Genomic DNA, 11287 nt, shown 5'->3' on the forward strand with positions numbered 1-11287 from the left:
GCTGGCCGGCGGAGGGGTTCGCGCCCTCGCAGCGCTGGCGAAACCGGGAGCGTGGCAGCGGGAGCGTGCTGGGCACGCGGTTTGGGAGCCCCGAAGGCAAGCGGGTTTGACGTGGAAGGCTTTGGTGTACGGTGCGGTAGAAGGCTGCTGGCGCTGAAAGCGGCGCTCAGTGGTTCGCTGTCCCTGCTCCAGTTTCTCATCGCGATTGCTGGGACATAAATCTCTCTGATGCTAGACCTCGGTTTTACGGCTTTACCTGACTGAGAATGTATGAAAGCGTAGATAAGTCAGTTTTAAACTAATTTTATGTAAATATATTTTCATGCGTTAAGAAAACATGCTTTTTTAAGAGCAATTTTATTTACTCTGAGGGACCATTTTTTTATACAAGCACAAGATCAAACATCATCTGTCTGTAGTGCTAGTTTAACCATTTCTCTTCATTACTAGGATATAAACAGCTGTGAGATCCAGAAGAAAAACTGCACATGGCTCATGGTAACACATGAAATGTGTGTCAAAGACGATGTGGTAAGAGGACAATATGATACAACTTTTATATTTCGTTAATGTAATGTTTCTAATGTCATGGAAAACACGTCATGTAAAAAATAAAGAAATTTTTAGGTTTTTTATTTCTGTTATTGAGATGAGTTGACGCTCTAATTTCAAAATAAACTTTTCTCTAGGCGTTCTACTTAATAAATTCTTAAGACGTGTTTTGAAGAGAATGCTTTTAAGCTTAACACTAAATTCTCTACATAGTTGTAAATGCAGCTAATATGAAACTCGAGTAATTTCTTACTGTCTGGAGTCACATAATCTTCGCATCACAATAGCTCAACAAGAAGTCAGTAATTACTACTGCTTCTGTAGCAGAAGACTGTCTTTCGAAAAACAATTTCTGCAAATCTAAGGTACAGTGATTCTTATTTCTTAAAAACCCTTTCCTTATTCAGAATAAGCAGAAATAATGCTTTTCTAAGCAAGTGTTCTTCCTTTCCTGAAAGATTACTGTTAGTATAACAATGTGTTTTTCATTTCTACAGCTTTTTATCTGCTCTTTGTTTTCCCTTCTTGTTGGATTGCCAGCAAGGTATCAGCTGGAGACTAGATTTGATTTAAAAGCCTTCCTATCCAAAAGTAAAATAAGCTTAATTTCTGTAGAATACTTCATGGTCTTTGGACAGTGATGCCATAGTCATTAGCAGATTACGCTGGGCTAAATGAAAACAGTACACTCCTTGTTAATACCGAAGTAACAATTGCTGTATGAAGCGAGGCATTTGCCTAGTGAAAGTTCTGTGTCAGGCAGCATCTGAGATGATGCTTACTCGAGCAGCAACATTCCTGCAGGGGACAGATGCAGGATAACGTGGCCTTTATCCCGTTCTCCAACAGTTAGAGCCTGACATACACATTAATGCAGTAATTGTAATACCTCTTTCAGAATGGGTCAGTTGTGATTAACAAATATTTTGTGTTGTCCTCATTAACCGTTTCATAAATTATAGCCATTCTTGCTTTGTTGTTTTGGTCAGCTGTTCCAGAAGCAACCAAAACAAATTCCTTTGTTTCCGTTAAATGTAGATGTGTTCAGGTAAGCATGCCCTTGGGCGTGTTCATTTTGTATGTAGTAACTCCTTCAAGACAGTTAAAACTGTCCTGAGATAAAAAAAACTCTTGAATTTAAAACTGTCTTGAGCTCAGCTTGCTGTGCTAACAGCTCTTCATTTACAGACACCTGAAACTAGTGTAACAGTGAATCTCTTATACTGCATTTTTAATTTAGTGTCTTAAAATCCCCTGAAATTATTAAAAAAAAAAAATATGTATATAGTGGGGTTTTTTCAGTATGTTGCCAAAATAGGCTGCTCTCTGCATACATCCCTTTGCTTTGTCTGTCCCAAAAAAGAAGCGGTTACAAGGTCTAAATTCTCTCACTCAATTCATAGCTCACTTTACCATATGCATACATTCTCACGCATGCACAGAAAAACTCCTCCAAAATATTCGTCTTCATTAGTATTTGTTCTAGCAAAGCAGAGCTTGCTGAAATTTTCATCAGCAGATTTTTACCTACTGAGTAGGACACAGTAGGTTGTTGCTGACTCTTATGAGAGGAAATGCTCTAATTTTTCCTGTTCCCTTTAACAGGTAGACGGGATTTTTTTTTAATGCATGAATTGCAAGTGTAAGAAAAATGTCTTTGATTTTTAAACTACTATACTCCAATGTATGATAAAGCTTTGTTAGTGTGGTATTTAGGAAATGAGAAGGGAAGTCAGGATGTTGTATGCTGTGTGTTGTGCTTTTCGGCTGTCAGATCATTTGACCTCACTGCGAATATTAACCTCAACAATATGAACATAGGATATTTGTTTTGTAAATTATTTTTATCCCTTTATCCTCTCAATGCTTAGAGAAAAAGCATCATGTATTACGCAGTATCTCTTTGCAAGGTTATTGGTATGACACACTGTTGTGTAATTATGAGATTATATTTTTAAAACTGACGTGGTGTACTTTTTTTCCTTGACGCACTATTGGTGTGAATCTCGACCACCTTCCACTTTGGGTTTTTGGATGTATGTACACCAGAATTTGGCCAGCTGCCGTTTAATACTTTAAGATGTGCATGTGCAGACCATTCGCTTCTACCAGGACCTGTGCACACATAGTTTTGTCCACGTGTCTGTGTGGACAGACCTGTAAGGTATGCAGTCAGCTGCTGGTTTTGCAGATTGCTGACAAACGGTCCAAATGTCTAGCTTGAGTGTCAGTACAGCATATCTCATGAGTGAGGTGTCATCTCCTCTCTTTCTCGTGAGCAGGTTTTGCTGAACGCAGCGGGCTGTGCGCTGCCCTCGTCAGACTGTAACTTATACCCGAGCTAGTAACGTGACTGCAGCTGTGCAGCGCCGTAGTGAAAGTGTTTGCTGTAGTACCAACACACGCTCTTTGTAGAACAAGGGCTGCGTTCTGCGTTACTGTAAACGTGCTGCCGTGGTCAATCGTTAAATGCAGTCGGCTGTTTTCTGCTTCGTATCACTTTAGCGATTGCTCCTGTGTTTGGAATAGAGGGATTTTCATTTCTGTGAGTTTTTTTACATATCACCGGCAGGTACTTTCTGTCATTCTATGACAGCAGTTAGACTTTGACTCTTTAGAGATGAGGGGCCTAATCCTATTCCCACTGGGTGTTTTCCCATCGGCTTCACTGGGAGCAAATCAGGGCCTCAGACCATTAGACTTAATAGAAAATTACTTTCAGTATTTCCCTATTAAATTGAGTTTGCAGGAAATTAATGATTTAGATGCAGTAAGATAATAAAAAACCTTTACTGAAAATATTTTGTTCCATTAATAAGCTTTTTGAGGAGACAAGTATTGTAAGACAGCTTTGGGGCAGTGCTAACAGGCAGAGATGATTTCAGTCAGCATGACTTTCTTAACTAGTTGTATTCTCGTTGAAAAGCTACCTCTAGAGTATCTGCTAAATTACTTAGCTTTGTCAGAGAAACAGAAACCCTTAAAACACCCTCACTGATATCACACACGCTGATTGCAGCTAATAATGTGTTCTCTGTTACAATACTTGTGTCGGAGACAAGTCTGTCTAACTTGGCTGCCACAGTGGATGCCGATCATTTTGCTGAATGTTGGCCAGAACAGAGTTCTCAAACATGGGAAAGCGTCTGAAAAGGGATCGTGGAAACATGCCTGAAAAGGGAACACACGCGTCCGTGGCAGGTCCCAGCCTGTGTTACGCACCATGAATGCCGACTGCCGCATGAATTTGTGTTCCTCCTGAAATCAGCACAGCCCAAGCAAACACTACACAACGCGGCGGCCTCAGGAGTATACACAGCCAGCCTTGTGCTGTGCTGCACAGAGAAACCACACGAACTCTGCAGAGCCCGGCTTTGGATAAGGAAGCTGTTTGACCGTGCTAGCACACTCTCAGGCAGGGTGAATTCACCGCAGTGGAGCACTGTGTCAACACAACTCATTTCCAGGCCCAAGCAAATGCTAAATAAGCTAGCTTAGGTATTTCTGTACAACACTGCATTATGCAATGTTGATCGTTTCTGTTTCTCATCAGCTTTAGCACAGCTGTGGTTACTTGGGCATTTTTTAAAATCTGGCGCACAAATTACAAACTTAGCCATTCAGAAAAACCTGCTTTCAACTTAAAATAAGAATATTTATGGAGGAGATGCTGCATAAATACATTTAAATACTTTTCAATGTTTAAAGGAAAGGAGAGAGTGTTACTTCAGCAGTTTTCTTTTATGTCATCATGTCTTAAAAAAACATATGAATTTGATTATTTCCTGAAGATTTTATGGAATATTTTCATTTTAAAAGAAAGATGAGAAGGGCTAGACAAAACAACAAAGTATGGGAAAACAGCTGAAATTTCTCAAGTTAACATAGCAAATTTTTTAGCGCTGTGAATTAAGCAAGTGAAGGCAAACAAGAAGGGGGAGCAAATAGTGCTTATGATTAAATAATCATACAATTAAGTAGGTAATATAACTGCCTCAAAGTGACCTTTCTGAATGGAAGAAAGTAATATTGGACCTTAGAGAACTGAGGGGTCTGAAGGTAATTTCTTGAATTTTATAATTACTGTTACCTCTTTTTTTTCTCGTCTTGTGGGTTTATGCCTCTAATTTCAACCTTTGAATTTTTTATCTTTATAAGTCTTATACATTAGGCTATGCATTATTATTTAAAGTAGGATTAAAGTGTGATCAAGTACATTAGGCCATGAATTTAATGTGCTGAACCCCAGAAAGTTTCTGAAGTTGAGGAATGTACTTCAGAAACTAAATGTCTTTGATTTTAAAGAACAGTTTAAAAAAAAAACAAACAACTAAAAAAACCTGCTTAGGTTTCATGTCATTGCATTAAAACAGTCTTCTTCCCTTGCTGTACTGACTGTATCGATTCGTTTGAATGTACAAAGAAATAAACAGGGAAGTGCACTTTTTCAAGTTTTTAAAGTCTACCTTGCGATGAATTTCTATCAAACCTAATCAGTTTAGCGAACAGAATCATGCAAATCCATGGAATTTCTATGTGCTATAAGCAATGAAAAACGAAAAGCAGCTGAACAAACCTGATTGCTTGGAACTCATTTGCTGCATTGTTAATGCTTGTTTCACACACTGACTAGCTATTATTTTCTTTTTTTTTTTTTTGCAGTAACAGTACACACTTGCAGTATTAATATAAATATTTTGGTTTATTTTCCAGATGACAGCACTAGGGAAAGCCACTGGTGACGTTGTGCTCAAGTTTGAGCCATTTGTTCTTCATGTGCTATGTCAAGAGCTGCAAGATGCACAGCTTCTGGTAAAATTACATCAAGTAACAATGTTACATTGTTGTTCTGTTATATTCCTTGCTGTAAAAGTGCTGGCTCCTGAGTAAGCTTTAGCACTTAGGAATAGTCCCAGATGTGCTGTGTGTTTAATAACTAGGGTAGTAAAAGTAAGCTGATGAAGAAAACACAGCTTTAAACTTAGTAGAGATTTTGCTGTACTTAGAAAACAAAATTACTCAACTACAATTCAGTGTTGAAGCTGAAGCAGGTTGCCTGGTAAAAAATTTTTCCCAGTGAGCCTGGGTTGCTTTCACTGGCTGAAAGTGATGGGTTTTTTTAGATGTCATTTTGCTACCAGCCAGGCCATTTGGCTCCAGTGTTTCAACTAATTGAGTAGTACCTTTGCCTTCTGCTTTTCCAGAATGACACTGGAGAGTAATGCATGATGCATGCATTGTTCCTTCATTAATGTAGAAGAGAGTTGATTAGCTTCTTTTATAGTACTGCTGCACTTTCAGCTATAAAAGTGTTGCACGACTGTCTATATGGTTACCGGCTCTTCAAGATAAAATAGTACAGTGCCCAGAGAGACGTTAATGTCCCATCTGCACTAATGGATTAAGATTAGACAATCAAGATTGACTATAGTTCTTTGAAAACCAACCACGATTTGTGATACAACATGGGTTTGATCTTAAAAACATTTTAGTGTAACTATTATTGCATTAATTTGGGGAGATGGTTTTGAATAAGTTTTTTTTCAAAACTGAGATTATAAACTGCATTGCAACCCATCCATAATTATTTCTTGTTGTGAAAGTGTATAAAACCTGTTTAAGGCATTTATTTGTTCTGCAGCATTCAGTGGCTATTGATTCTGGGTTCAGGAACTCTGGTATTACCGTTGGCAGAGGAGGAAAAATCATGATGGTAAGGAATTTTCTACTTACCTGTAAGAAATGTAATAAAATCATATCATTACTGTTAACCTTGATTTTTTTACAAGCTAAGATCTGAACTGTAATGTGATTGACAGCTATCACAGGGCATGCTGTAGCAAAGAAATATCTTTCTGCTTTAGTTGACAGCAGACTAACCAATTGTGTGGATAAGTGGTGGTTTTTTTTTTTCCCTGTAATGAACTCCCCGTGTTATTTAAATAACCTTCATAAAATAAAAAACTTTATTCTAGATAAATCTTTCCGTGTGTGTTTTTAGGCTGTCCGGAGCACTCATTGCTTAGAAGTTCCATTGAGCCACAAGGGGAAATTGATGGTCTCCGAAGAATATATTGAATTTCTGATACATGTAGCTAATCGAAAAATGGAAGAAAACACAAGGAGGATTGACAGGTTTGTAAGAGTACACCAATCCTATTCATGACATCTAAATCCAAAAGTGAGAGAGGTTATGTAAAAAAAAGAACCAAACCAACCAACCAAAACCAGACAACCCCCCCAAAGTCTAAAATACAATTTCAATTAATTTTTTGAGCTCTGAAGACTATAAACTGTTTAAACAAAAACCTATAAACAACATGAGTTTGCAGACTGTCTTTGTTACTGAGTAGGGTTTAAGTTTCTTTTTCTAATGATAACAGCATTTGTTACTCTTAACACAGTAACCATTTCAGAAGTATTCAGATTGCAGTGCACACTTTAATCCACTAAATGCTTTGTATAGTTTCCAAAACTGATGATTTTATGAAGGTGGTGGAAGGTTACACACACCTGATGTCTTTACATTTGTCTCCCACTGAGGAACAGAATAGGCAGAAGAGCTGAAAAGCCAAAAAGCATGAGGATCAAAAGGACGCTGGAGAGATGCCTACATGTACTAAGACCAGTTTCTTTTTATATGTCCATTGAAAATCTCTGTAGTTGTTAAAGTTAAAAGCAATTGCTAACAGTAGCAGTCCATCTGATCATTAATGCTATCATTTATCAGACGTTTAACCTGATACCATTTTATAGTTTCTGTAAGATTAACAGGGTCTTAATGGCACATGAGTACATCCACTAATGGATTTCTAACGTACAGGCATTACAAAGAGAAGTGGCATGGCACATGCAAGGACACTTGCTGATATTTCTAATTTTTCTTCCAGTATGGGCTAGAACATTTCAATGTTAGTAACGATTTTCTTCTCTTAGCACGTTTTGATTATATTACACAAGCATTAGTTTCTCAGAGTAGTTTTACAGATCCTGAGCAAACCTACAAAAATAATAACTACGCAATTGTTTCTTTCTAGATTCTACAAATGCTTAGAGTTAGCTTTGAAAGCTGCTGTCAGTGCAAACAACTCGCCTTCTGAGGAGACGGAGAAGAATCGCTCTGTGTACATTCACAGGAGAAAGAGAAAGACCATCCAAGAACAAGATGTACACACCTCTCCAAAGGATCACAATGAAGAATTGGAGCCTGAGGATGATACAGAAAGCAATCTTGATATTTTTGCTGAAATCGTGATATAGACTAAGGCATTTGAAAGCAAATGGCAAACTGAATAATAATTGCAATGCTCTTTGTAAGAGATATAAATACTGCTCTGTTCTAAGTAGTAACACTCTCATGGACGTTTACCAGAAAAAAAGGTAATTAAACAGAATTGTGAACAGGTTTAATGCCACAGAAGCACAGAGAACAAAACCTTAGAATGTTTTGGTTTGTTTTTTTTTTTAACAGCGCTGTTGAATTAACAATCTTTCACTCTCTCTGTCAGTTATCACAGAAATAACTGGTTTGCTAAAGCCTTTGGCCATGTGCTCTATGGAAGCATTTCACTTCCAAATGCTGGGTTTAGGCCTTCTGATTTTTTGCAGAGCGGAGAAACTCTAAAAACTGGGTTGTTATCCTTGAAGGTTGTTAAACCCTGTAGGACCTCTGGAAAACAGTGTGCACCAATATAGACGGCCAGCTGAAGAACAGTACCTGATGTGGAGGTTAGAATAGAAAAGTAGAAGTTACGTACTGCTCTATGCCGGCTTCTGCCAGGTGCGTCCAGGATCCTTCCTGACTCTTGCACCAGGCGGCAAAGTTGATGCCGTTTTCCTGCACTTCACTGTCTTTCAGGCTCCAGCCCCACCGTGTTCATGTGTTCTGCTTCCCTTGGCCAGCGGCCATTAAGTGTTATTTTTCTTTGCATCTTTTAGCCAACTCTGTATGCTGATAGTTTGTTAGCTCACTGACATATCATTCTATGTGGCCAGCACCCATCTTCAGTTCCAGCTGTTGGGCAGGAGGTCAACCAAAGTGTACAGTAACGGGCTTTCTTACCAGGCCATGAACCACTGACATGCAATAAATGTTAACTATAAAGCAGTGCAATAATTTGTGCATTCTGTATTGTACTGTTGGAAAAGTCACCCCATACTTGTATTTTTCAGAAAAAAGGTGAATTTGTAAACCTTAGCAACAATTAATTCTGAGCCCACCCTTTTATGACTGAGTGATTGCTAACTGCAAAATAAGACCCTTACTGAAGGAAATGGTTTATTTGGTACAGTAACTCCCAGTTCATGTAGGTCTTTGTTTCCATTACATAAGCCTATGTCTTGGGGACATTGTAATTCCACTGTAAAAATTTGATATACTAGGTGGCAGCCAAAGGGAAAAGTAATTGGGGGCTCTAAATAGATTCTAGAAGACCTGGTAGGCTGTGCTTCCAGTAGCTGGCATGCCAAAACAAGTAAACTTGAGCCTTTTGTGTTACTAACTTACGGCTTGAACAGTTTGGTGTGCTGCTTTCCTCCTATTTCTGGTGGCTTGAAAGACCTTAGCACCTGGTTGGGGCATGGGAAAGTGAGAGGCCAACACCTTTCCGTCCTTGCAAGAAGATTGCGGTTGTGTCAAGTGAATTGCTGGGTGGTTGATGCTGTCCTTGGCTGTTGGCTGTGAGCACATATTGAGCAAACAGCAGAAAGAGCAGGCTCTACTATTTTCCTCCTTTGTGGAGGGGGTAAGGCACTGGTGACAAATTTTGAACATTAAAGAACATCAGCTTGTGAGATGACCGAGAACATAAGATGTTGAAATACCACAAGAAACCAAAAGTAATACGCTGCATACGCTGTTCTCTAACCTCGTGTGTATTTGGGTGGACTAATCCTTGTCTAATTCTAACTGAACTGGGGCAGGCGAGGAGGGGGGAGGCTCATGTCTAATGCTGAAGAGCTGCTTGGTAGGAGGCATGTAGCAAGCGCCCATCACCTGGCGGGATCAGAGCGTGTGGCGTGGATGCGGAGGGGCTGCCGCAGCGGGGATGTGGGTGAGCAAAGCCGGAGTCCCAGAGCCCATGTGGCAGCAGGCATGCAGGTGGGAGCAGCCGAGGGTCCCCACAGCAGGCCAAAGTGACAGCAGCTCCTCAGGGCATGGGGACGTGACTTCTGCCACACACGTTATCAGAGTAGCGCCAGGGCGGGGGGCTTGCTTCAGGCTTTCGCAATTGCAAGTTTTTGTAGACCTTCCTTTCCATTCTGAGGCACAGCTGCGTTTCTTTGAACTGAGCTGAACCAAAGCCCCAAAGCTTCCATCAACACAGAGCAACATCTGCTTCAGTGCGGAGGGGCGGGCGGACCTCGCGGGCCAGCTACTCTGGCAAAGCCCTGGTGAACTGCCAGCTGGCCATCCCTGTCCCCCTTCCCGCTGGTGGGGGTCCCACAGTTGCCGCAGGTACCTCCTCACCACCCGGGGGGCAGCTCCCGTGTGCAAAGGAGGCAGTTGTTGCTTTTAAAAGTGGGGGGGTGGATTTCAGAGAGTTTGCTCAGAACAGTCTGAACCATCTTCTGCATTTAAAGCAGTCCTAACAAGGTCTGGCTCTGGTCTGTTAGCAATGACTGCAAGTGACTGTAGATGCTGTTAATGAACGTGAGCAGTTTCCACACGCTTTGCAGTGCTGTTATCTTGCACCACACGTGGGAAGCTAAAATTCAGCACTGAAAAAGCAGAGATGCAAAGAAACCGTATCAGACTTCAACCCCAGCCCAAAGAGTCCGTATTTTGGAGACCAGAGGAGGCCTGTTTCAGAATTCAGCGAAGGTTAACTTCCAAGTCCGTACAGTCATGAATGCACCCGTGTAAGGTGGGAGAGGGATCGCAGATACTAATTTTGTGTATAAACCAGGACTTCAGTATGCTTTCAAGGGCAGAGCTGTGGGGCTATGTATTGGGAGGAAAGCGTATCAATGCAACTACTTCATTTTTTAGGAAGCTTCTTTTTTTTTGTTGTTAAATGCAATCCAAGCACTACAATAATGGCCCAAATCTTTACAGTATGTAACAGCATGTAGAGGATTTACGTTCTTAGAAATATGGTTTGTCAGAAACTGATGTGTGATATGATCCCACGTTCCTCTGAAAAATGATACCAAATTCAGGAAGATTTTTTGACAGTCTTAACCTAGAAAGGTTACCCTAACTACTGCCATCTTGTTAGTTTATATCTGTTAACTCCAATTCTTGAAGACTGTTAGAGACCTCATACAAAAAACCAAAACAAGACCCTACAACAAGAAAAATAAACAGTTGCATGACTCTCAGTGAAAGATTAGGGAATCGTGTTACTTCAGTGCTTAAAATACTGAACAGTTTTTATAAGGTTTTTCTGATTTTTTTAACCCCCCTAAAGGTTTCATAGGGTGATACTGAGGTTGTGTTTCACTGTCCTGCAGCCGTGCCAGGAAGGTGCCGAGCGCCGGCACCACCCTGCTCCACACACCGCTACCCTTTTTTGCCCATATACCAGGGGATAATCATGCTTTTCCCCAGTCTTACCCAAGTTTCACAAGTTCCTTTCGAGAATAATTTTATCAAGCTGTGTTTTATTTCCAGCTCCTATAACTAATTCTGTTATGCTTTAAATGCAATATTCAACTGCAGACTACAGAGGCATCCCACTGGACAGAAAGGCTACATGCAACAGGAGGCAGCAGCCTTTGGAAAGGTAATTCT

At 40.3% G+C, this 11287-nt stretch overlaps 1 protein-coding gene across 1 annotated transcript in view; it reads left to right on the forward strand.

The window, feature by feature from the left end:
* Positions 1-8771, forward strand: part of TYW3 (tRNA-yW synthesizing protein 3 homolog (S. cerevisiae)) — a 10842-nt gene extending 2071 nt beyond the window's left edge. The window contains exons 2-6 of the mRNA XM_009320670.1: positions 451-531; positions 5266-5364; positions 6194-6265; positions 6554-6687; positions 7590-8771. Coding sequence (XP_009318945.1) covers positions 451-531; positions 5266-5364; positions 6194-6265; positions 6554-6687; positions 7590-7812 — 609 coding nt within the window. The 3' untranslated portion in view covers positions 7813-8771. The remainder of the gene's footprint in view (positions 1-450; positions 532-5265; positions 5365-6193; positions 6266-6553; positions 6688-7589) is intronic.
* Positions 8772-11287: the final 2516 nt, after the last annotated feature.

Source organism: Pygoscelis adeliae, unplaced genomic scaffold (genome assembly GCF_000699105.1).
Source record: "Pygoscelis adeliae isolate BGI_AS28 unplaced genomic scaffold, ASM69910v1 Scaffold402, whole genome shotgun sequence".
Classification (NCBI taxonomy): Eukaryota; Metazoa; Chordata; class Aves; order Sphenisciformes; family Spheniscidae; genus Pygoscelis; species Pygoscelis adeliae.